Source organism: Vipera berus (assembly GCF_964194415.1).
Source record: "Vipera berus genome assembly, chromosome: 8".
NCBI classification, from domain to species: domain Eukaryota; kingdom Metazoa; phylum Chordata; class Lepidosauria; order Squamata; family Viperidae; genus Vipera; species Vipera berus.
Window position 1 is genome coordinate 3,529,889 of NC_138211.1, and position 27,477 is coordinate 3,557,365.

The 27,477-nt window shown below is 42.5% G+C and overlaps 1 protein-coding gene across 1 annotated transcript in view; it reads left to right on the top strand.

Moving 5' to 3' along the window:
* The window catches only part of GRIK4 (glutamate ionotropic receptor kainate type subunit 4), a gene marked incomplete at its 3' end in the record, with an annotated part of 164,599 nt that overhangs the window by 73,918 nt on the left and 63,204 nt on the right, over positions 1 to 27,477 (top strand). Inside the window, exons 3-6 of the mRNA XM_081333607.1 lie at positions 5,575 to 5,672; positions 6,573 to 6,738; positions 16,035 to 16,213; positions 24,026 to 24,079. Coding sequence (XP_081189733.1) covers positions 5,575 to 5,672; positions 6,573 to 6,738; positions 16,035 to 16,213; positions 24,026 to 24,079 — 497 coding nt within the window. The remainder of the gene's footprint in view (positions 1 to 5,574; positions 5,673 to 6,572; positions 6,739 to 16,034; positions 16,214 to 24,025; positions 24,080 to 27,477) is intronic.

A 27,477-nucleotide genomic window follows, 5' to 3' on the forward strand; every position in this document is an offset into this window, starting at 1 on the left:
TCTGGACAGTGAGGACAATCAACCAGTGGAACATCTTACCCCCAGAAATCGTGGGTGCTCCATCACTGGAGGTTTTTAAGAAGAGACTAGACATTCACCTGTCTGAGATGGTATAGGTTCTCCTGCTTGAGCAGGGGGCTGGACTAGAAGACCTCCAAGGTCCCTTCCAGCTCCTATTCTATTCTATTCTATTCTATTCTATTCTATTCTATTCTATTCTATTCTATTCTATTCTATTCTATTCTATTCTATTCTATTCTATTCTATTCTATTCTATTCTATTCTATTCTATTCTATTCTACAGTATTCTATTCTATTCTATTCTATTCTATTTATTCTATTCTATTCTATTCTAACTTCAGCCTTGATTGTATGCGTTAAGAAGAGCAGAACCCACTATAGTAACATTAAATACTTCTGCAGTTGTGACAGGACTCTGTGGTGGTTGCCAAACAATGTAATACAGTCTGATCGTGGGCCTGCATGCCATTCTGCTACTAAAATTGGATTCTCCTTCTAATTTATGTTGCGTATCCTAGTGAAGATCTTACGATTTCCATCATATTGTGATTGCACACTGCATACCATCACAACATCAATTGTATGGGGAGAATGGCGATAAGAAGCATTTCTCAATTAACATGCCATAAACACAACATGCCACCTGTTAAGACAGCAACTTTTTTTCCTTTCAGGAATAACTGGCTTTCTTTCTTTTCATTCCCTCCCCCCACCCCCCGTAGCATTTAAAAGCTCTTAATGCACAAAAACCCTAACAATTTCAGCATTCCTATTGCTTTTGAAATGATACCTTCAGGATTGGGAGGGGTGGAGGGGAAATACATTAGCTGGTATACAGCCAAAATGCCAGGAATTAAGCAGATCCGCAGGAGAAAGATCTGTCAAGAGCAATCACCTTTAACAGCTAAATGCTACAGAGCCATGTGAAACATTTCTGAAAATAGAATAGAATAGAATAGAATAGAATAGAATAGAATAGAATAGAATAGAATAGAATAGAATAGAATAGAATAGAATAGAATAGAATAGAATAGAATAGAATAGAATAGAATAACAATTCAAGAGACAATTCACTTGAATTCTCTTCATCACTCCCCACTCATTGAAGAAATAAGCTTCAGGACTTTAACAATTTACTAGTTGTCTGGATTCTTACCATGACTGCTTGTTTATGATGTACGATAAAGCCATGTTGTGTTTTAACTAATGGCCATCAGGCTTTCAGATCTCTTATTTAACGCCACGGTCACATTTTAGTAAGGATGATGGAGGTCCTCACTGGCCCACTCTCTCCTGTTTTTCTTCACCCATTTTCTTTGTCCTCTCTTCTTCTCCCTCCCCCCCATCATTTTAAATTGTGAAAGATGATTCAAAGAGAGAGAGAGAGAGAGAGAGAGAGAGAGAGAATGCTCAAAAGCCCTCTTTGATTGAAAGATGGGGAGAGAGAGAAGCATGAAATTATCTATTCCAAAATGCTGGGGATGTCATACTTAGTCAAAGCACAGTTTTCAAAGTCTTTGAAAGCCACATGTTCATCCTGCCTTTGCCACAAGATTCCAGACTCCCTTTTTGAACCCTTTTCTGGGTTGAAATACTGATGAGCTCACAATCCAGGTAACGTAGGTGTTTTGTGCAGTGGAGAAGGCACGGGGCTAGAAACCTGGAGACTGTGGATTCTAGTCCCACCTTAGGCGTGAAAACTGACTGAGTGACTTTGAGCCAATCAGCTAGAGATGAATTCTAGTTCTACCACAGGTATGAAAGCTGGCTGGGAGAGCTTGAACCAGTCACTGGGAGACAGTGAGTTCTAGTTCCCTCATAGTCATGAAAGCTGTCTAGGAGGCATTGAACCAATCACCAGGAGACCGTAAATTCTAGTCCCACCTTAGGCGTGAAAGCCAGCTGGGTGACATTGGGCCCAACCTTTCTCTCTCAGTCCTAGGAAGGAAGCAATAGCAAACCGCTGGTGGAAAAACTTTGCCAAGAAAACTATGCAGCTTTGTCCTGGCAGTGTCAAAAACTGACCCAAAGGGACCAAAATCTATGTCAAATAACTATGAATGTAGGTCACCTCAGAGTCATTGATCCAAGGATTCACAGGCTGCACTAAGTGTTGATGTGGTTTAAGTACAATTCCCTGAGTTAGGTAAATAAGAAAGAACACTAAACCATAAACCAGTATCCTGGCTGGGATACCACATCTTAGTGTCTCCAAGCAACCTTTGCACATAGCACGTTAGTGTGAAAGTGTGACTTTGGAGGAAAAGCTTGTTTTGAAGAGTGATACAACCCACTGTAAATCCTCTGCAAGGGAAGAAGGTTTGGAAATCTTTCTGGAAGACCTCAGAATCTTAACATTTTTGCAATTAACATAAATCTTTTTCTTGCCTCTTTGTGATTGCACTAATAAATGAATGCTTAAAGAGTTGGAATTGTGTTTGACGGGCTAATTGGACAGTTTTAGAAAAACACACACATACAACTAAATGCCTATAAAATCAGAAGAGCAAATGCAGCTGCTGCAAATTTCCAATTTGGAATTATAATTGACTTGGCTATAAATATATAGTGCCCAAGCTTTTATTTATTTTTTTATTTTATTCTTCTGCAATAAAAGCAAGCTTTCATTAATATGTATTTTTAAGAGAGTTTGGACTCTGCTTGTCTTCCTAAATTGGCTCAACGTCTTATTTCCAAACCTAAAAAAGGCAATTATATTTCTTTCTTTTTTTTAAAGCATTTGAAAATTAATCTGAAAAAAATCCAACAAATATTTTTTTTTGAGAAATAAAATACCAAAGGGGATGGCCTGAGCAAATATAGGCAAAGCTTGCCTTCTTGGTAGGCCCGACTTCCTAAATCCCTTTATGGAAGATACTCTTGACTATGTAGTTGCAGCCTTCTCTAACAGCCCCGTTTCCTCATGAGGTCCAGAGTTATTGAGCCCTCCCACTCGTCATTAAACTGTCTCCTGTGGATTCCGCCATCATGAATCTTTTTCAACCGAGTTTCTCTCTGTTCTAAGAAACTGGAGGCATTTCATTTGACAAAATGAATGGGAAGATCTCTGGCACTCGTTGGCAAGGACCACCAAACATTTCAAGAGTTAGCGAGACTTCCCAGGTTATTGAGACCTAACAGGATGGGCAGGATGGTGGCTATATTGGTGCTCTGAGATCTCACCATGCTCAGGAAGGACAGTGTTGGCCTCCGTTTGCTTCTTGGGAGAGTCCCGGGAACAAAATTAGGTGTGCAAGTTAATATCCTGTCCATGACTGAGAATCGCACAGAAGAAGGGAAAGCTCATTTGATCTCAAAACCTCTTTAATCCCTGAGGAAAGAAGAAAGTAGGGAAGGAATTCCACACAAATGAATTAATTTCTACCTCCAATTCTCTCAAGACTCAGAGGTGTAGCAAGAGGAGAGGAAAAGGGAAGAAGGAATAACCTTGAGGAACAAGGGAAAGAGCCAAAATTAAAATAATAGATAAAAGGAATCTAAGCCCCGATCAGAACTGTAATCTGAGAAAGCGTGTCAGACAGGATCGTCTCCAGTTCTCGTGAAGGAGGGAGAGAGGAAACATATTCAGATGTGCAAGATTCTGTAGTTATAACTGTATAATAAAAGCATTAGTAGCATGTATGACTTTGATTTCCCAGGATGGTCTACCTTGGAGGTCTGAGAAGAGTTTGTTGTAAGTTTTGTTCTGGGCGCTTTGCTGAAAGATGAATCCAAAGCAAACATAGCTGAGTTAATAGAAGAAATTGGAACCTCCTCGGCTTCCATCAGGATTAAATGTGATACAAATAAACCATCTCTCCACTTTTGTTGTGTCCAAAAGATCTGGGGACATCTGACTAGGGTGAGAATGTGGATTTCCAGAAAGGTTGGATTTGAGGAGATCATTGTTATTAGCACTTGTGTCCAGCACAAACAGGAGATGAGTCCAAGAATCCTACCATTAGGATAAGTGGGGAATGTCCCTCTGATCCTAAACGCAGAGACGAGCTTCTCTCTGAGTCCGTATGTGGAGAATTCAAGCAAAAATGAAACCATTAGTGATGAATCGGAATTCGAAGGTTCAACCCCAAGACTTGATAACGTCATCCATTTTTATTTCATCTTGGCATGCCCCGCAATTGGCTTTGTGCTTCACTGCCTATTTTGTAAGACAGTTCTCTTGACCCTTGGGAAACCTCTCTTTAAATCTGCAAGCAGATAGGAGGAAGAAAACAAGGGTGGGGGGGAAACATAGGCATGATTTCCTAAAGAATCATCGCCTCACAGGTTGAATATCTTTGTTTTTCCTAATAGGAGAGATGTGGCAGATGTTGCTGTAGTTCCCATCATCCCTCCATTCGACCGAGGTTATTCTCCCCGTTACAGGCAGGATGACTTAACAGGCAGAGCGAAGAGCAAAGAGATAGTCTCTGTATCCTCACAGTGTTCGTTACATTATACATTCAGGGTTCAAGGAGGAGAAGGGAGCGGAAAGTTACCATTATGTTAAGTCCTAACCTCTTGACAGCACGGACACCACTTTTTCTTCTGTGGCTTTTCCATAATGGATGTCAGAGTTGCAGCAACTTTTCAAAGGAGAATGGAATCACAGGGAGACCTGCAATTCTGAAGAAAGTTTTGCCAGCCTGGATTTCTTCTTTTTCTTTACTGATTAGTTGTTCCTAAGGTTGGCATGCTAAGCACGCTACGGTTTCCTTCAACTCAAGGCGGGCTAGCTGTTCTGTGCAACCATAAATAACACGGAGGGAGAAAGCAAGTTAGACTTGATTTGCCACAGGTGTATTCTCTGTATTCACTTACCAATTGTCCCAAAGGTGCTGTCTTTCAAAAGGCAACTGGACTTTCTTGTTTGGCTTGAAGACGTTTTTCTTCTCATCCAAGGAGCTTCTTCAGTCCTGGCTGAGTGGTGGAGAACGGAAGGATTGATACGGAAGGATTGATATGCCTTGCAGCCATCTGGTCATTAGTTCTCTTTCTGAGAGTCATTGAGGCCACTTGGAGGTTGATCTGTGCTCTCAGGGTCACCTCCAAGTGGCCTCAATGACTCTCAGAAAGAGTCTAGTGACCAGAACTGAAGAAGCTCCTTGGATGAGAAGAAAAACTATTTTTTTTATTGAAAAGTTTTACAATATATTTTTTAAAAAGACAAAACCCCTCCCAACCCCCTCCCCTCTCCCCAACCCTCCCCAACACCTCCCTCCCCTCCCCCTCCCCCCTCCCTGACTTCCCAGAGCTCAATACAGGGTATAAATATACAAACAATCATAGTCTACTTTATGCAAACAACAATAAAATACTAAATCTATCGCACTTTAACTCTTATAAACTAACTACAAGCAATTTAAATATCACATCAATACTTATTCAAATGCTAAATGAAACTTTTTAGTCCCATAAAAAGAAAAACTATTGAGTCATAATTTCAGTCCTGCAAGGCGGTGTTGATATTCTTGCTTATAAGTTCATGAGAATACCAGTCATCTTTTTTTCCTCTTCTGCTTGCTGGCTGACTCTCTCCATGGGGATCACCAGTGTGTCAGATCCTTCCCAAAGGCGTGGTTGGTGTCCTGGGTCCATCATCAAGTCCCGCTTCCAGCTCTATCATCAGCAACATCTGTGGGGAAAAAGAGGTGAGTGGCATAAATTTGGCTCCCAGTGGAAAATTGGAGCTTGTGCTATTAAAATGCTGAGCGGTAAAAACAGGACTTGCTTTCTACTTAAAAACTCTCAGGACTGATATCTTTTTTTCCCTAGATGTTCCCAACATCATCCATCCATCCATCCATGTTATCCATCCATCCATCCACCCACCCACCCATCTCTTCATCCATCCATCTATTCCTCCATCCGTCCATCCATCCATGTATTCTTCCACCCACCCACACATACATCTATTCCTCCACCCACCCATCCATGTTATCCATCCACCCACCCATCTCTTCACCCACCCACCCACCCACCCATCCATTCATCCATCAATCCATCCTGTCTATATCACAATGGGCAGGACTGTAGCCCCTTTCTTCTTTACATTTTAAAATACTTTTTATGTATTTAAACATAAACCCATACACAAACCCATCTCCCTTTTAGCACTGATGTTATGTAGTTGGGTAATGAAATGTCTGCAAGAAAACAACTAAGCTCAGAGAGCATCAAGGACCCCACAGTCCTCCTCCTCCTCCTCTCTTCAAATCCCACTCCCTTCTAGCACTGACGAAGTTATCTAGTTGGGTAATGAGATGTCTGCAAGAAAACAACTAAACTCAGAGAGCATCAAGGACCCCACAGTCCTCCTCCTCCTCCTCCTAGATGTTATCTAGTTGGGTAATGAGATGCCTGCAAGAAAACAACTAATCCCAGAGAGCATCAAGGACCCCACAGTCCTCCTCCTCCTCCTCCTAGATGTTATCTAGTTGGGTAATGAGATGTCTGCAAGAAAACAACTAATCCCAGAGAGCATCAAGAACCCCCAGCATTTCTTGTCTGTTCTGAGAAACCAATAACCTGTTTCTCTCTTTCCCTTTCAGGTTCCTCATTTCAAGGTTGCTCCAGAAGAGTTCCTCAAGCTCCAGTTCCAGAGATTCACAACTTTGAACCTCCATCCTAGCAACACTGACATCAGTGTCGCTGTAGCTGGGATCTTGAATTTCTTCAACTGCACCACTGCTTGCCTCATCTGTGCCAAAGCTGAATGTAAGAACCATCATCTAAGCTACCCATCACAAAACATTTAGCTTTTGATTTCCTGAGTATTTGGGGTCCCTTCTCATGAGAATACACACTGCATCTTCCCTGATGGAAGGCCAAGTGGTTGCAGAACAAGGGAGACAACCAATTGACCGTCCATTCTGACCACGGACACGCGCAACTTGTGTTCACACAACAAGCCAATTAAAGGTCTAGGGGCTTCATTCCCATGGCAAGCTAAGCTAAGCTAAACCGTCTTCTTTGCTTGTAATGCATTGGTGTGTTATGTGAACCCAACTGTTGACGTTTCAAGATAGATCATATTAAAAAAAAACAGGCTGGGCGTGTGTTGTTATTACTGTCTGTTCAAACTTTCTCCAAGGTGATTCTTTGACTCTTTACACCAGGGGTCTTCAAACTTGGCCCTTTTGTGACTTGTGGACTTCAACTCCCAGAATTCCTCAGCCAGGCATGCTGCCTGAGGAATTCTGGGAGTTGGAGTCCACAAGTCATAAAAGGGCCAAGTTTGAAGACCCCTGCTTTACACCATCCCGCTTTTCCCTCGTATGATTCAGTGAATTTCACACACGAGGCCATAAAAATGGATTAAGTCAGTGACCAAGTATATTATATGAACTCGGACAACCTGTGACTGGCCCAGACTTGCCTAGTGGATGTAAAACTGGGTTTCTAACTTTTGCTACCGTCTGGATCTTTTTATTATAACCCTGGATGGCTACGATTGTGTATTTTTATCCCAGATTTATCTAATGGGAAGCAGCCTGGTTTTCTTCTCAAACTCTACCTCTTTTTCCTTGACCTCCAGTTCACCACTCATCTTGTGAGCTTTGAGAACCATCTGGCTATTTCTTCATTACTAATGGCAGAACAGAATCGATGACATTTAACAGGACAATTGGAAGGAAGGGATCAAGTCTCTTCCTTGTTTCATTGACCTTGTGTTAAGGTTCCTGCTACCCAGTAGCCTTTAACAAGAAGGAAAACACACTCTTCCTTGTTCTTGATCTATATTCTCTCTGCCCGAAAGCCCTCATGGCAATTCGGCATCAATAACATGCTTTCTTACACTTTGTCTTAAACATGGAGTAGCGAGGAACAAAATCAGGAAGGCCAAGTCATCCGTATCGATGGAGATTGTCAGTCATCCAGCTGACAGTCGTCCCAAAGCTGCTTCTTCAAAAGGCAACTGGACTTCCTTTATTTTTGCTTGAAGATGTTTCGCTTCTCACCCCAGAAGCTTTCTTTTGTTTTGACTTCAGAACTTCAGAACTGTCAGAAGTGAAGAAGCTTCTTGAATGAGAAGCGAAACATCTTTGAGCAAAAACAAAGGAAGTCCACAAGCAATTCCATCAAGCGACCCATTGACCCATAACCAGCCTATGAACCCCTCAAAATCCAAATCAACTGCACAGCCAATCAGAGACAGTGCCGACCCTCAACCAACCCACGCAAGCCCTCTCTCCCACCAGCAGTTCACCTCCCAATGACGCTGATCTGAATAACCTTCCCATCACAAGACTCTCACTGATGATTCACACCTGACCCACCACAAGACCCTCACTCGACACACCCACACCTGAAGCCCTTATAAACAGAAGAACACTGACAGTGACGTCCCCTAAACCCAGCTGAAGACGTTACCTAGTAACGAAACATCTGGAAACCAACCCAGAAGCTCGGAGAAACTCAAAGTCCAGTTGCCTTTTGGAAAAGCACCTTTGGGCCAAGTCATCAAGCAATTGGTGAGTGTGTCAACCTCCCCTATGCCTCAACAGCCGTGAAGCCTTCAGTCAGCGTCCCTACATGTACCATACGCACATACCTTAACCCACTTGTGTTATCCTTGTGTAAATCCAAGAGACACTAGAGCAGTGGAACATACTCGCTGGGGAGCAATATAGGTGCTTTGTGTTTAATTTCTTCTCTGCTTCATTTGTTCTTTCGTTTAACTGGATAGAACAGCTCAGAAACCAGATTGTTTTTAAAATAGCATGGCACCCACTATTAATTGCGTCAGGTTGATTGCTTTTAATCACGTGTGACTGAATGAGCTGGCTGCCAGCTGAGTGCAGCGGGGAAGAGGACTTGAGGATAAACTGTGACATTAAACTACAAGCCTGAATTATGGGACAGCCTTGGTGATATCCCAGTTTATCACAGGACAAGGAAGGGGGAGGAACTTCTTCCCATTCCTTTTCATGTCTTATCCCCTTGAATTCTTTCTCGAATCAAGATGCATCTCTGTAGAATGAGCACTGTGAATATTTTTTCTTTTTCCCTTGTGGTTTAAATCCTCTGTGTCTAACCTGGATAAGATTGAACAGATAGAAAACCCGTTGTGCTATTGTTTAAAAGGCTGGCACTGAAAAGTGCCTTTTTATATATAAAAAAAACTTTTGCTTTTTTATCTTTTTACTTAAAACAAAACTACTTCCGTATTGATTGAGATTACTTAGGAGGGGAAAGAAAAACACTTTTCCACATGCATTTGTCTTACGAATCTTCCTAGTCCTTAATGAAGTTCGGCAGCTGCTTTGCTATTTTCCAAAACAGTGCAACTAGATTTTAGGGATGGCAGCGAGACTGACTGAGTAACCTTTGCTAGAGATCTTGAGTGGGTCAGTACAATTCAAGAATCCACCATCACTTTTACTGATAATTGACTAAAGGGCCAATCGGTATTATGAGAAAATCTCAATGGAAAACAATCCACCCCAAATCAGTCCATGAAGTGACATCCACACATCTTAAAGGACTGAGAAAAAGTGAAAGGGGCACTTACAATGCTTCCCCATCTCCCTAGTACTATGTATTTATTCATTTTTTATTTATTTTAACTCCATTTATATCCCGCCCTTCAGGGCGGCTTACAAGCTTAGCAGTAGCCTTCATTCTATGTATAGGCCTGCTTGTTAGGGCTTTCACACACACCCCAAGCGGCATTATTACAAAGTCAGCTTATTGCCCCCAACAATCTGGGTCCTCATTTTACCTACCTCGGAAGGATGGAAGGCTGAGTCAACCTTGAGCCTGGTGGGACTCGAACCTGCACTAATTGCAGGCAGCTGGTGTTACTTAAGGAGGCATTAGCCCACTGCTCCACCAAGGCTCTATGTATGCAAAGAATAGGGTCTAATTTCATTTGGAGTGGGAGTGGGATGGAAAATAGAAATCAAATTAGCAAAAGGCCAAAGGGGGGACTTTCCAACCTTCCATTGCTGCCCATCGCCATAAAAACCGTGGTCTCTCCCCCTCCATTTACTCCTGCATGCGCGAACATGCCGCTGATCCAGCAAGCTGCTAATTACTGCCAACTAAACTAAGGGCCATGAACAAGGTCAGGAGACAAATCTGAATAGAGGCGATGGAAAAGAAACAGGTTTGAGTAGCCGGAGTCTGAGAAAAAAGGAGAGAAGCTTTCCTCCCTCTCAAAATTGAGCAGTTTTCAGTCTTTTAGGAAGGAGAGGACTTCGGCTAATTTATCGGGGAAGTCAGAGTTTTGTTTTGTTTCATTTTTCAAACCTCCGTTTGGCCCTTTGAAAGAGAGAAAATCAAAGCCAAATGGCATCTCACGCAGCTCCTCTTAATCGTCTTTCCGGCAATACATGCCTCGCACCTCCAACAGTGGGGATCACAAAAGGTATCCCTAAAATAAACATTACTTTATATCAGAGGCTAAAAGGGGAGCGATGGGAACAGTGGTGGTGGGGCCTTTAAACCTACCCAGTGGAACAGGGCTGAGCACCGTTTTGACAGCTTAAGTGATGCTTAAGTGACAATGGGGGGCCTCTTGTGTGCTGCTAAATCCCACCTCTAGTGAAATAAATGCTGTATTTTTGCTATTGCCCTGTGATTAATCCTCAAATGGATTCACATCTACAATGGAGAGAGAAGGAACAATATATCAATACGGCATGAAGAGACTTGGATAGAGAGGCTGGTAAACACCCAAGTTATGCTTTTCCTTTTCTTTTACATTCCTTCGCTTTAGGGCACTCTACGTTTCGTGACTTAAATTGTTGCGCAGCCAGGGGAAATCTGAACTTTTGATTATATTTTGTCGGGCAACTGAGTATTGGTTCTGTACAGTTACAGGCTAGCTGGCCAGCCCAGAGATTCGTCTCAGGTCATGTCAGAAATGTAAGAATTAGGAAGAGAAAAATTATTAATTTAAATTTAAAAAACTTGAAAACTGTAATAAAAACATAGATGTATATAGTTCCAGCACAATGCTGGGCCACATTGTTGGCAGGGATATTTCCAACCAGCAAATCATTCACGTGAAGTGACTTAATACCCCTTTTAATCCCTTGGTAAGAGCGCACATGGAATAGAGCATCCAGTTTTGGTTGCCACGATGTAAAAAAAAAAAGATGTTGAGACTCTGGAAAGAGTGCAGAGAAGAGCAAAAGATGATTAAGGGACTGGAGGCTAAAACATATAAACAACGGTTGCTGGAATTGGGTATGGAAACTTTAATGAAAAGAAGGACTAGGAGAGACATGATAGCATGTTCCAATATTGGAGGGGCTGCCCCAAAGAAGAGGGAGTCAAGCTATTCTTCAAAGCACCTGAAGGCAGGACAAGAAACAATGGATGGAAACTAATCAAGGAGAGAACCAACCTGGAACTAAAGAGAAATTTCCTGACAGTGAAAACAATTAACCAGTGAGTTATGGATGCTCCATCACTGGAGGAGATTGGACAGCCATTTGTCTGAAATGGAATAGGGTCTCCTGCTTGAGTGGGTTGGACTAGAAGATCTCCAAGGTCCCTTCCAACTCTCTTATTTTATTAGTCTAACAAAGAGAAGGACTAGGGGTGATAGGATCACAGTGTTCCATTATTTGAGGGGCTGCCACAAAGAAGAGGGAGTTGAGCTATTCTCCAAAGCACCTGAAGGCAGGACAAGAAGCAATGGATGGAAACTAATCAAGGAGAGAAGCAACCTAGAGCTAAGGAGAAACTTCCCAACAGTGAGAACAATAAAACGATGGAATGGCTTGCCTTCAGAAGTTGTGGGTGCTCCATCACTGGAGACTTTTAAGAAAAGTCCGGGCAGCCACTTGTCTGGAATGGTATAAGGTCTCCTGCTTGAGCAGGGGGCTGGACTAGATGACCTCCAATGTACCTTCCAACTCTGTTATTCTGTGTGCATGTCCAGTCCTGGGGGCACTGTAAAAGATGCAGAGTGCTTTGAATAGTGCCTCATTTGCAGTACATATTCTTGTCCTCTGGGAGAGTCCCCCATTTTTCCATCTGGTGTTTAATTCTAGCCAAATCAGTGCACAGTCTGTTTAAACATCTCCAACAATCCACTCCTCCTCCAAACCTCCAGGCAACTCCTTCACGGGGTTTTATTTAATTATGAAGTTGTTTAACTTGGAGGTTTCCATCTTTTTTAATCATTCTGCTCGAGGGTGTAGTGGCAATCTCCTCAGCGCAATCTCAAAAGCTCCTTCTTGATTTCAATCTTTTTGAAGGGAGTACTTGGCCAAATAATGGGTGTGCCAGATCATGTAACAGAATGATATTTAAGATAACATTGATGTATAACTAGACAGGTCCTACACTGGATGACAAAAGGGCAAGTCAGAGACGGTGGGTCACTGGCTCTACGCAACAGTCTAGTAACTGGAAGGGGCCATCTTGTCCTTTCCATCAGACAGCAGAATGACTGGAAAAGCTGGATGCATCTCTGTGACTTTATATAATATATTACACAGATCCTGGCTTCATCTGGAGACATATGGTAGGAAAGAAACAAGGGAAGGGAAAGATAAATGGAGGCCAGACTCAGTAGGAGGAACAGCATGTGTTTATCGCAGTTAAAATCTGTTAATTATTTTGTCTTAAGGTAGCATTGCTGTTTCTAGGCCCAGATCACCACTCCCAAATTTTTGTTATGTATTAAAAGATTCTCACAGTCCAATAAAAGCGGCTTTTCTTGATCTTGACATGCTTTGACTGTCTAGATTTCAGCTCTAGAATTTTTAGCAGCGGCCGTGCTGGCTAGGGACAAGTTATCCATGCTGGGGAAGGATTGTAGCTTTTTAAGCAGCAGGACTATCTGGAAGGTGCTGCCCATATGAGGATTTCAACCCGATACTTCTAATTATGAATGTTCAGAAAGGATCATGTTGGAAAGGGCAAACCAATCAAACAAGGCAAGGTAGAGGGGAATAGGTTGAATGCAATAAAAGTAGCAAGACATAATAAACTTCAGAAAGATAGTTTATGGGTGAGGGAACTGTCATGGATAGGTCAGTGTCTGGATGATACACTTTCTCAAGCACATGAAGGGATGAAAATGTAAACGGTCCAATCCTGAAGATATAACATTCCAAGCGGTTTCTTAATATCTCTCGGGGGTTCTCTCAGACATGGCTGATGGTCCAAACAGTAATCAACTCTAGTTTTCTGCAAGGTCAGAGGTCCCAGCCTGACCTATTTGCTTTGTATTTTGAAGATAAAGCTGTCCGTATTTCTTTGGGTCAATGGGATATGGCCAAGGGGACTGAGTGAACGATGGATCAGCCCAGAACATACAGTATATAATCAAAATAAAACGAATAGCTGAGGATCAGATATTCTTTGGAATTTTCAGGACCACAACTTGTCTTCTAGATCTTTCTGTGCTTATGAAGTCTAGCTTTTAGTGAATGACTGGTTCCCATGTTGGGCAGTTGTTGTGAATTTCACCATTGTGGTTTGTCAACCATGTGGTGTGGATCCTAACTATTCTTTTGTGTTTTTGATGATCTAGTGCAGGGGTGTCAAACTGCCGGCCTGTGCGCCGGACGTGTCACGAGGAAACCGCGCCCACCCCATTGCTGGCAATGGGGAAAAAGTTCCAATACGTCACGTGACATCATGTGACGTCGCGAGTTTGACATGTCTGATCTAGTGCTTAGTTTTTAATTAAAGAAATCCCATTTTTGGAGTGGAGAATGATCATTTTCCCCTTCTAGAGATTTTACAAGTGACAACAACATAAATTAAAAAGGTTTTCCCCAAAGCTGCAAAATTTTATTTCATGGCTGAAAGCTTTATCTCTATTGATTAATATGATTGATTATAGACTCATTTATTACAGAATAAAACCTGTAGGCTTTAATCAATTATCATCAATTCCAATTACAGTTGAACTACATGAAAGTTAGAGAGAGGGAGGGGAAGAAATAGAAGATCATGTTTTTTAAACAATTCTTTGTAAGTTATTCATTGGAGAGAAAATATTACCTTCATTAAATATTCGTGGAACGTCACCTGTAGCAAATTGTTGTGATTTCAACTCTAATCAGTTAAACGCAAGGCCGGTCATCAGCAAAACACATAGTTTTCAGAGCAATCAATTCAAAGAAAATCTGCCTGTCTATGAAAGAGATTTTTCTCTTTGGTTTTTAGGGATGTAAAGACTTTAGGCTCAATTCTGCATGGATTTTACGCTGTGACAATTTTATACTGTCAATTTTATTGGAAAACAATCTCTCACACAATATAAGACATCCTTCTCTTACACCAGATACCAGGTTTCTTTAATTAGAAACTAAGATCATGAAAACAGAAAGAATAGTTAGGATCCACACAACATGGTTCAGAGGTATCCAACCTTGGCACCTGGAAGACCAGTGGACTTGAACACCCAGAATTCCCCAGACAGCCATGAATTCTGGGAGTTGGAGTCCATGGGTCTTCAGGTTATCCCATTCACACACAATCCCTTTCCCCAAAAATACAGATTCTATTGGTGTACATAAGTAACTCAGCAGTGGCGGTCCCAAACCTGACCCTCAATTCACAGAGAAGCAATTACACATTGTTACCCCAAGGACACATCCAAATTGCCTCCTTGGCAGTAATTCCACACACACCAGTTTAAGAAACACTCTTAGGAGGATTGCTTAAGTTGGATTGTACAACAGTCAAAAGTTTGGTTTGTTATTTTTTTTAAAAAAACAACAACAACAACCCCTGAAATGATTTGTTGCAATTGTCTCAACACTGGCATGGAGAATGTACTTAGTAGTTTGGGGGCAATTTCAGAAAAAAGACCAATAAAATACCAGAGAAACACGAATTCCAAGATTATCTTTCTTGGTTCGTACTGAGATTAACAGTCGAAAAGAGGAAACAGTAGGCACAACAGCAACCTAACAGTATGACCCATTTTAATCTCTGATCGATTTTCCAATATGATACTTTGTAGATAAGTAAGGGCAGCAGTTCCCAGAGGTCCCCATACATCTGGAGAGTGCAGATACAGGTTGGGAAAGGTTATTCTGTGGGATTAATTCTTGAAATGAAGATATAAATAAAATCTGCTGTGTTTGGCTAGCTAACTAGGTAGGCAAACTTAAGATTTTTGAGCCAGACCCTAGCTAAACCAGTTGATAATAAAAAAAAAGCTAAGTACGGTTAGGGTTGGTTAATAACTGGATGGGCAGCCAACAAGAGAACTCCAGTCTGCAGGCAAGGCTAAGAAGCAGTGGAATCAATGTCCTGGAGCAGAGTACAACAGTAGCATTTTTATAATGTTGCAGAGAAAGAAGGTAGATGTGTCTGTACAATACAGCCCATAGTTATCAAGATCTGCCTGAAGGAGTAACTCAGGAAAAAACAAGGTTGGTGTGTGGTTCTTACAAAATCCTGCAGCCCCAAAGATAGTTCTCTGTGGATATCAAAAATAGTGATGATCTATTCAAGAAAACACACAAACAGGTAAGTGAACCAATCAACCCAAAGATGCCCCCAAGGCATAAATAATCAGCCTCAAATTATCCTATTTTGGACACATGAGCTCTCTGGAGAAGGCTCTCATGCTGAGGAAGATGGGAGAAAAGAGAAAAGAGGGTGACAGGAATGTAGGTGGACACAATTAGAGCAGTGATGTGTGCGTAGCTGCAAGACCTGAAGGACTGGGTTAAGAACAGATCTTCATGGAGAAAGTCTATGTGTTTGCTAACACTGATTTGATGGCTCATAATAAGCCAATCAGGCCTCTGCCATAGCGTTGTAGTACTTGTTAAATCTCTTCACATTGAACTAACAAGTGAAGAGTAGGGGGAACATCCTTCAACCAAGAAAGGACCCACTAAGGTGAATGGCCTTTCTGATTACTTTCATTTAACTAGGAGAAAGATGGGGTAAACGTACAGAAACAAATCCCACACCACATTTCCCAGATTTCATTTTAACTGATTTGACCTAACCTAATCATGTGTGGAAAGGTTGCTGATGGATGAAGCTCAATATTGAATTTGTGTTCCTCTTCCTTGCAGGCCTTCTAAACCTTGAGAAATTGCTCCGGCAGTTTCTTATTTCTAAGGAGACTCTCTCCGTTCGGATGCTGGATGAAAGCTGGGATCCTACACCATTGTTAAAAGAGATCAGGGATGACAAAACAGGCACCATCATCGTACACGCCAATGCTTCCATGTCCCACGTGATCCTTAAGAAGGTAAGAACAGGGGATGCTTAGTAGCTAATCTTCAAGGTTGGGATAGGAATTGCAGGTTAGGGTTTGGAACGGGGTTTTAGGAAATTAAGGAATGGGCAGAAGATATATGTTGGGATAGTTCTCACGTGAAATGGATTTTCTGAAACCATCAAATTCAGGGAAGGAGAATCCAAACACCACGGCATGAACTTCCAGCTGCACAAAAATTGTTTAGCTTTCTAGTCTTTGAGGATGTTCTGTTCTACATCAGCAGTCATTTTGTCTCCTTGACCTTCTATTTTCTCCAAGCGTTCTGAAAAAAAATATTGTTTTCTTGCCTTTCCAAAGATTTGTTATGAGTCAGAACAGCGGGCCCTTCGGGCTTTGAAGTATTTGGCAGTGTTCCTGAACAGTCCATCCAAATGGAAACAAAATAAACAATGTATAAACAAGAGTTGAGATCCACTTCTTCCATCGACACACATTGGCCTATTGTTGGGCAGGGCTGATTGAGGGGGCGATAGTCACTTCACAAGCTTGGGCCTTGAGTGAAGGCATCGTTGATGCTGCCTAACTTATTTGGTGCAGAAGGTGGAGGTATTTCAGAACTGAAGATCTGAAGCACAGACTGTAAAGCATTGCAGAGGGCCTGAAACTGTGTGTGATGAGACTTCAGAGGGCTTCCTGTGTTAGCATAAGGGTGAAGAATCTATTGTCCTGCAGATTCTGCTAAAACTTCAGCTTGAAATGGCTTCCAATGCCCCTTCTACCTGATTGTAAAGAAAGGGCAGAACTAGGGTGTTCCTCAGGTAGCCAGTCCTGTGCCATGAAGGTCTTCTTAGAGATGGTCACCAGTACCTTCAATTGCACCCAGAAAGCAAGCTTCCAGAATATTCTACTGAGAGCTGCTTTGACCCATGGTCAATCGTATTTAAAAGTGCTGCCCTCATGTAATTAAGGCACATGTATTTACAGTAAGCGCACAATCCAACAGGAAAAGCTTTTTGGGTAGACTTGAGAACTCACTTCAAGCTGAACTCATTTCAGGCTACAGGCTTCTATTATTCATTTCCATTATTCTCTAATGCATGGCATCCATGCTGCACTGAAACATCACATAAAGATCACATCAGCTTAGGAGAGAAAGGGAAGTTTACCCCTGGAGCACAAAAGATGGATGGGCCACTTCTTTTAGGTAGATTTTATGTTCTCCACAGAGTTCCGAGATAAGGAGTGTGGCTTCAGAGAGGTAGAGGAAGATGTAACGATATGGTTACATGCTCAGGATCCAAACAAGAATCAATGGGCAGAAACTAGTTGAGGAGAGAATTAACTTCAAACTAGGGAGAAATTTCCTGAAAGTGAGAACAATTAACCGGTGGAAGGGCTTGCCTTCAGAGATTGTGGGTGCTCCAACACTGGAGGTTTTTAAGAATAAATTGGACAACCATTTGTCTAGAACAGTATAGGGTCTCCTGCCTGAGCAGGGGGTTGGACTAGATGACCTCCAAGGTCCCTTCCAACTCTGTTATTCTGTTATTCTGTCTGCAAAGTTGCTCTCCTGATCAATCGACACAGGTACAGAGGCCTGGTTGTCGTGCGTCCACGGCATCAAGTCAAACGCCAATAATATTTGCCTGGTTCTTTGTCGAGATCCTGGACAAGGAACGGCATCCCTTAAGCACAGCACAGCACTGTTTTAGTCACCCAGCTCACGGGGCAAGTGTCAGAGCTGCGCATGTGTGTAGACTGAAATCAAAGGCGAGTTTTGTTTGCAATCCCTTGATGGCTTGTGTTCAGTGTGGGAAACCAGAGCCAAGATATGGGGTTTCTCGGCTGTTCTGTCTCCCTGCCTCTCTCTGCTAAGTTAATAAAGGATTTGAATGAATCCTCTCAGTATTGAGGGCTATTCCTTTATCCTGTTGCCATAGTAATATCGCACAATGCACAGCTACAGAACCAATGGGATTTGTTGAGGCCTGTGCCTCTTCTTCCTTCTTTCTTGGAGATATTTCTCCTCTCGGGCCCAACGTAAAACCATTCAGGATTGAAAGGGTTACATGGATTTTTCTTAAAACCAAGGTTCTTAATTTGGTTCATTTAAGCTGGAGATACTTATAGGAGATGGTCTGGGAAAGAATACAATCAGCCAATAAGAGTTGTGGCAGTCACATGTCTGAACTGATCTTTTTTTTATTGAAAAGTTTTACAATACAATTTTAAATACAAAAAACCCCCTCCTCTGCCTCTCCCCTCCCCACCCCCCCTACCCTCCCCTCCCCCCTCCCCGACTTCCCAGAGCTGAATACAGGGTATAATAATACAAACAAGCATAATCTAAAATATGCTAACAACAATAATAAAACATTAAATTCTATCACACTTTAACTCTCCATAATCAAAATATTAATAAAATAACTATTAACTAATTATACGTCATAAAAAATCCGCTACTTATTCAAATGCTAAATGATACTTTTTAGTCCCATATTTATTCTGAATATATTCAATCCATTGAAAGGGTTACATGGATTTTTCTTAAAACCAAGGTTCTTAATTTGGTTCATTTAAGCTGGAGATACTTATAGGAGATGGTCTGGGAAAGAATACAATCAGCCAATAAGAGTTGTGGCAGTCACATGTCTGAACTGATCTTCTTGAAAGGATAGCTGAACCAATTGTTCTTTTGAGAACCCCACTCTGAGGAGGGCAAACATGGTCAAGATAGGTGGCAAGGATCACCAGGCAGGATTTGCCAGCAGGCAGAATACAGGCATTTAAACCCAGGCCAGAGCTTGGCACCACAAGGCAGAATTCACCTCATCCGATCAGGATAAGCCAATCTTCTCCTCTTCCTCCTTTCTAAAGTTAAATCCTTATTTTAGCCCTTCCCTTTCAGCAGCAGCTCTTCTGATTCGTTCTTCTTCCAGTCTATTTTTTTCCAGCGTGGCACCTTCTTGCGATAACTTTGGGGTGCAGTTGCAGAACACACTTTTCTTGGTCGATGAAATCGCTCCGTTCCGGGAGAGGTGGAATCACAAAGCAACCAAATGGGCTGCAGTAGGTTCACCCAATCCTTCAACTCACAAAAATGTAAGTGAAGTTAGCATTAACTAAGTTTCGCATATTGCACAAGCCGTTAGGTCTTTGACTGGCCTTTATCAATGAGTTGGAGAAAAAGAGACCACAAGAATTTGGGAATCTTCTACTGGTCCAGATTGTTTCTCAACATCTTACCTCTTGACTAGCAATTGTCTTGGGCCCCCAGAACATGGTCTTCCCAGTGTTTTGTTTTTTTTATAATAGTTATAAATAAGAGAACCATTAACAGCTCTACCCCTTTGCCGCCAGCTGTTTTCAAGATCTTATTTTACTTCACTCCTGACAAAATTCTAGTGTCTCGCAATAAGTTAACCATGTGTGTTTGCCTATTATTTCTCATCTATAAAATATTTCTTGTGCTGAGTTCCACCCAAGTGTTTCCAGACACAATTTAGATTTGTATCTAGCCCGTGTTCTCAATAAGGCCTCCTCTAACATAAAGTAAGGAAGTAAGGAGTCCCTGTGGATTTTACTCCACTAGTTGTTGCTGACTCTCCATCGGACTCATCTCCGTTTCCTAGCCAAGACGCTTCCATGGTCACGTGGCCAGCATTGCACCACGGAGCACTTTTTTCCTTCTCACCGAGGTGGTACCTATTTATCTACTTGCATTTGCCTGCTTTCACACTGCTAAGTGAGCAGGAGGGGGGACAAGGATGGGAGCTGACCCATTGCACAGCCCTTGGGTCTTGAATGTGGACTCCTGGCTTTCCAGTCAACAAGCCTAGCAACCACTGAATCATCATGTTTTTCCTCCTCTAACATTAGGATTTTTAAATTCCACATGAAATTTGACTTTGTTGTATCACAAACCTCCATGCCACCCAAAACTCAGGACATGTCCTTCTAGCTTCAAAATCCTTCTTATTTCTCAGAAGGCCCCACTCTCATCCATCCAGCCCAAATAGCAAGCTGCCAGATACAATTTCAAATTGGGTAAACCCAACCATCTTCTTTCCTTTGTATCTTGCAACACCTTATATTTAACTTGTGGTTATTTCCCCTGCCAGACAACTTTAGATATATCCTTCTGCCTCTGTTTAAATGGTGCATCAGTTGTCAAAACAGGTATTGTCTGAAAGAAAAACATCCTTCCAGACAAGACACTCATTTTTATCACACAGATTCTTCCCAGCAATGACAGAAGTAATTTCTCCCATCTTAACATATCCTTTTTATCTTCATTCCACGTCTTGATATAGTTATTTAGAAACAACATACAATTCATATTTGTCTTTGGGTTTTTCCCCCCCTTGTTGGCATTTTTCTGCAAGTGCAGGGCCCATTTTTAATTGATCAATCAAGTACTGATCCATTTGTTGCAATTGGAATTGATCGATTGTCTTGTCACCTGAGCCTTACATAATGGGCCGAGAGAGAATGACAAGTCCAAAGTCATCCAGCCTGGGGCTAGAATTCACCATGTCCTGGTGATTTTTAAGGTGGGATTAGAACTCACCATCTCCTGGTGATTGGCCCAAAGTCACCCAGCCAGTTTTTATGCCTAAGGCAGGACTAGAACTCATAATCTCCTGCTGATTTTTCCTCAAAAATCACCCAGTCGACTTCATGCCTAAGGTGGGACTAGAACTCACTGTCTCCTGGTGATTGACCCAGTCACCCAGCCAGCTTTCATGACTAAGGCGGGACTAGAACTCACCATCTCCTGGCTTCTAGCCCAGTGCCTTAATCACTAGATCAAACTTGCTCTCTCATGTTCATTATAGTGCTACCTAGATATTTTACTTACACATTAAATTTTTATGCCGCCCATCTCACTACTCTGGGTGGCTTACCTTCTTACCTTACCCTACCCTTTACTTTCTTCTCAAACTTAAAACTTGGTTTATTCATCCACTCTGTTTGACCCACTTCTTCTCAATCCATACCCTCTCCCGTAGGATTCTGAGAGGCCCAAATGACTCTTTGTTTGACATAGACATCTTGGCTTCCACCTACAAGTATCCTTGTTTCAAGCAAGCCAAGGAAAACAATTGCTGACATTTCTTTGATTATCTGTCCCTGGAATCAAAATCAGGACCTGATTTCAAAGCTAGAAGCCCCCCCCCCAAGTGCCAAAAAGAGGCACAGAAGGGTGTGCAGTGGAGAGGACAGACAGGAGAACACGTTGGCCATCTGGGAATCTGTCTTAGTGTCCCCTTTTTATTGTCCCTTTTATTTGGGCTCGAATGGCAGTTGCGGCCCTGTGCAAAGAGTGTGTGACTCTTAGACAAAACGCGCCGGGAATCGAGTCTGTTTTCTCAGCAAGTCTCTGGATTACTCAAAGTCAACAGGAATAAGGCAAGCCTGGAAAAATAAGGCAAGCGAGCTCCTTGGTAACAGGCAGGCTCACGATGCTGCGTGGTCTGTATGTAACTTGCCTAAAAACAGGTGAAGAGCTGCTGATTCCCCCCCCCACACACACACACACACCCCGAAGCTTTTTCTTCCAGCCCAGAAATGCACGGCAAGAACTGAAAGACAATTTCACTTAGGAGGAAGCAACAAAGATGTAGCAGCCCATTTTACAGCAGAAGAGTTAAAAACAAAACCCCAAACAAAACAACATTATATCTGCAATCCCAGGAACCAAGGGAAGCAGCCTCGACCTCGTGTTCATAATCTAGCCGTGGGCTATTTAGAGGGTCAGGTAAAGAGCAGCCGTTGGAGCTGAGCCTGGGAGGATATCAGAAATCTGGGCGGTTAGTGCTCGATCCATGTTTTAATCCGGGCTCCTTTTACGAAAGCCAAGCAGCTACCAGAGAAAAAGCTTCGTGGTTTCAGAGGGAGGCCCCATCCGTAGGTTATTACAAGGTACACCTCGACTCACGACAATTCAGCCCAAAATTTCTGTTGCTAAGTGAGACGGTTGTTAAGTGAGCTTTGTCCCATTTTTCTGACCTTTCTTGCCACGCTTGTTAAAAGAGCCTTGGTGGAGCAGTGGGCTAATGCCTCCTTAAGTAACACCAGCTGCCTGCAATTAGTGCAGGTTCGCATCCCACCAGGCTCAAGGTTGACTCAGCCTTCCATCCTTCCGAGGTAGGTAAAATGAGGACCCAGATTGTTGGGGGCAATTAAGCTGACTTTGTAATAATGCCGCTTGGGGTGTGTGTGAAAGCCCTAATAAGCAGGCATGTACATAGAATGAAGGCTACTGCTAAGCTTGTAAGCCGCCCTGAGTCTTCGGAGAAGGGTGGGATATAAATGGAATTAAAATAAAATAAAAATAAAATAAAGTGAACCACTGCAGTTGTTCCGTCAGTCACACAGTTGTTAAGTGAAACCTGCCTTCCTTGTTGACTTGGCCTGTCAGAAGGTCGCAAAAGGGGATCACGTGACCCCGGGACCCTGCGACCGTCATAAGTACATGCCAGTTGCCAAGTATCCGTATTTTGATCGTGTGACCACAGGGATGCTGCAACCACCATAAATATGAGTCAGTTGCCAAGCATCTGAATTTTGATCAAGTGACTGTGGGGATGTTGCAATGGTTGTGAAAAAAGCAGTCATCGGTCACATTTTTGAGTGCCGTTGTAAATTTGAACGGTCACTAAATGAAATGTCGTAATTTGAGGGCTGCCTGTATTCCTGGCTAGCCTGGAGATCTGCTCATGTTCTTCCTGAGAACCAGAGAAGAGAGACCTGATGAGAACAGGCAAGGTGGGTAAAAAGAAGTCAAATCTAGCAGTGTGAACAAAACACAGGCAATATACGTAAAAATCAAGGTGCGCTTCTACGGCACCCTCTTTTTGATCTTTTTTCTTTTAACCCCACCTTGCAGGCATCCCTGGGGGTGTTTCCATCCCATTTGCTCCTAGTAAGCAGTTATTCTCCTGATTTCTCTTGGCCTTCCCCTCGTCCGCCAGACGCACATGCAACAGGCTACAATGGTTTACAAATTATATTCAGAATTTGCCACTTCATTCCCAATGCCTGTGTGTGTGTGTGTGTGTGTGTGTGAAGGTAGTCTTCATTTGCATTTGCAAATATGTTTTTAAGTGCAGCCCATTTGAAACCATTGCTTGCGGTGGTGCAGAAATGTTTTTTTTTAAAGCCATCCAGGTGAGAAATGGCTAAAGAGAGAAACAAACGTACTCAATTAGAAGCCTTTGCTTCGGGACAGTTTCTATGGCTTTTCAGACTTCAAAAACTGTAGTCTTGCTCAAATCCCAGGAGAAGCCAACGGTTGCAAACTTGGAAAGTGGTGTTTGAAGGGCTTGGGGAGGGGGTCCTAACATTTGTTATAACTTCCTAGAATTCCCCCCCACCTCCCAACAGAGAGCTTAGGGAAAAAAGGATGTGTGCTCTGTAGACAAAGAACAAGAGACTCTTTCTACCCACAGAGAGGGGGGGTGGAAATACTAATTAAATACCGACAGCTCTCTCCCCAGTCCCCTTCAAATATCCTCTAAGCAAGTAGAGATGTTCTTGGTTCCAAAATTGTTTGAAGAAATTCACCCGGCATGGAAGGACCATCATCAGAAACAGAAGCCAATGGTAGAGTTGGTCATTAATCCATATTCTAGTATCCTGGGGAAACCTTTCTGAGCAGGAAATCTCATTTCAAAGAGCGGAATTCAAAGGCAAAACTCCAGCTCTGCATTCTGGACTTCCCAAATCTTTCAGAGCAATCTGAGTTAGCTTCAAATTAGAAGGTATCGACCAGTACAAGAGCAATCTGGCAGCCTATGACTTACCGTGCTTTGATTTCTCTTCTGCTCTGTGTTACAGGCAGCTGAACTGGGAATGGTGTCAGCCTATTATACATACATCTTCACTAATCTGGTAAGCATTTCCTTTCCTTCCCCCCCCCTCTAAAGCATTTGATTGATGAAAACTGGCCTGTTCCCATTGGGAGGATATTGAGTCTGGCTCTCCCAGTGATAGGGGGTGGGGGAAAGAGAGAGAGAGAGAGGACAAAATAGGAAGGTGGCCTGCAGAGTTTGGATTTACCCCCTTGAAAATGGAGCGGTCATAAAATACAGGGAGTTCTTGACTTACAGCAGAGGTCATTGAGTGGCTGTGTGACTCCTTGACTTGCTCGTTGACATGGCTAGCTCAGGAATTCTGGGAGTTGAAGTCCACGAGTTATAAAGGACCCAAGGTTGCCTACCCCTGATTGGTAGACAAACCGAGAGAGTTGGAAGGGTAGGAGAAAGCGGAGAACTGTCGTCTCCTGAAATCATCCGTATGAGATAGGGCACCGTTTCCACTAATGAGGGTTGAGAGATAATGAAATCTCGGTTGCTTTGCATGCAAGGGGACCGATGAGGTGATTAATAGGAATTGCCTCCTAACCTTGATGGTGATCAGTTTCTATAATTTCAATGAATATTTATGTTGTGTGTGTGTCTGTGTGTTTGAGCGAGGGTGTGCATGCTTGTCAAGAGGAACAGGGACTATGCTGTTTATTTGGGTGGAAGAGACAGATGGAAACAAGTGAGATGCTACATGATCTGAATTTAGGAGGCAGGACTGGATCAGCAAGAACTGAATGGGGAGGTGCCATTTCCTTTCTGTAACTTTACAACTAGGAGGGCGTGGCAGGCCATACTGTGAGTACCAGCCAGTGATTTCCTTTTGTTGACTACACAAGCTGGGCCACCGAAGAAGAATTAGATAAGTCTAGTTTAATGAAAAGAAGGACTAGGGGTGACACGATAGCAGTCTTCCAATATCTAAGGCTGCCACAAGGAAGAGGGGGACAGCCTATTCACCAAAGCACCTGAAGGCAGGACAAGAAGCAACGGATGGAAGCTAATTGAAGAGCGAAGCAATCTAGAACTAAGGAGAAACTTCCTGACATGGAGAACAATAAACCAGTGGAACGGCTTGGCTTCAAAAGTTGTGGATGCTCCAACACTGGAAGTTTTCAAGAAGAGATTGGACAACCATTTGTCTGAAATGGCATAAGGTGTCCTCCTTGAGCAAGGGGTTGGACTAGAAGACCTCCAAGGTCCCTTCCAACTCTGTTATTCTAATTCTAATTCTAATTATTCTAATTCTTATTCTTATTAGTCTTTATTCTATTCCATTCCATTCCATTCCATTCCATTCCATTCCATTCCATTCCATTCCATTCCATTCCATTCTATTCTATTCTATTCTATTCTATTCTATTCTATTCTATTCTATTCTATTCTATTCTATTCTATTCTATTCTATTCATGGCTGGTACTTAGTTCGTATACATTTCCCCTGCAAATCAAATTGCCATTCTTGGCTTTAAGCAAATTGTTTCTAATTTTTATTGTGTTGCTGGTGGTCCAAGGCAGAAGATTGTCACAGTGATTCCAAGGCTGTTCTCCTCCAGGACATGGCTTATAAGCTGTGCTTCTCGATGATCAACAGCAGCACATAGCTTGATGCAAACTAATGGTTTGGGGGGGGCTTGGGGGGGAGTCAATTTGATAATGGCCACTATTAACTTCATTGAGCCAACTGTAGACCCTCGGTTAGAAGTCTAATGTTATTTCAAGGACAGTTCTAAAGTAGAGGCTGGTCATAGACCAAGCAGCGTTATTCTTCTTCCTCTGCTGAATTGATTAGTTTATCGAAATAATCTAATTCTCACCTCAGTGCAGTCTTGATGGGGTTAATTAGGAAAGAAAGAGTAGCTGGATGAAAACTTGGACAGATGGAAGAGAAAGTGAAGGAAATTAAGTAGTATTTAAATAGGATAGGAGATGGGAGTGGAGCTATTTAAGCTAATAAATCTAGAGGGATTATCAAGTCACTAATGATCCCAATCAAGGTCTAACCACGGCTGGGGGGAATAAGACATAAAATCAAGTTGACAGGTTCTTTGGGACAGCAAACTGAAGGCCCATCTCAGTCCAAGAGTTGGGAGGAGAAAGGTGCTCAAAGGGGGGGGAGAGAGAAGCTGGCCATCCAAAGGAGAGGCATTGTTCTAAATTTCAATTTACGAATATTAAGATTGACATGGGAAGGTCACAGTCGTAAAAGGGGTCAGGGGGCCAGCACTGTACTTGCCATCCTGGGAAATGTTTTGAAGATCAGTGCTTTGCATTTGAAAAAGAAAAGTCAGAGGCAGAAGTTTCCCCTGATTCCCAACTCTGTCCCCCACCCCACCTCGCACTTGATGGCAATTAAGCTTTATGGCTGCCTTGTTCCGGGTTTTTAGGGAAGATGCCAGGCTAGCTGGCTGGCTGGCTTCCATCAAGATTGTGATTCATCCTGACTTTAAATCCTCCTAATTAGACAGTTCAATGGAGAGAGGGGAAAAAACTCAAGGCAAACGAAAACAAGCCTTGCTGGTGGAGAACAGGAGACAAACCACAGCACCACTGGAAGAGGGGAGCTTCCACGGATCACAGATAAATATTTATTTGATTGATTTCCATCCTGCTTTTTTCCTGGAGCTCAGGAACTCCAAGGTGACCATTGTGAGCTTCCGTGGCTGTGGATAGAATTGAAGAATTGGAACTGAGAGAGAATCTCTGGTAGCAAGAGAAAATTTGTGGCTCAGCGTTGAACAGTGGGGTCCTTTGGTCCTCTCGGAGCTTGGCTGTTTTTCTGCAGATGTTTCATTACCCAACCAGATAATCTCATTGGTGCTAGAAGGAAGTAGGGTTTGTGGGGAGGAGGAGGAGGAGGAGGACCGTGGAGTCATTGGTTCTCTCTAAGCTTGGCTGTTTTCCTGCAGATGTTTCCCTACCTGACGGTGATAACATCAATGCTAGAAGAAAGAAGGGTTTGCTCTCTGTGTATATTTGAAGCAATGAGAGAAATGCAAGCAAAAGTAAACTCTAGAGATCTGCCTGATCCCAGTTGCTCTTCATACAGTGGTTCCACTTCTACTTTCCCCAGGAATAATCTAGTGCTGAATTTCTTGAAAGTGGAGAAAAGCACCGAGAAAAGTCAGAAGGAAATGAGCATAAGTGGATTTGATTTTCATAGGCAGTAATGAAGATTAATAGTCACTCAGGCCTCCAAAACTCTGCCCTTCCACCTCCGGGATAACTATATCCACTTTATCTCTGTAATTTACTTTCTCCATATATCTGAAAGGGAGAATACATTTCCTCCTCCCTTTTAAATATACATATAATCGATTAATCTTCAAACAATTCTCCCTTTGTCTTATGCCATTTCCACCTGTTGTTATAGGGCTTTTGTTTTGTTTTGTAGTTCTTGCGTTGTATTGTGTTCCCGTATTGAAG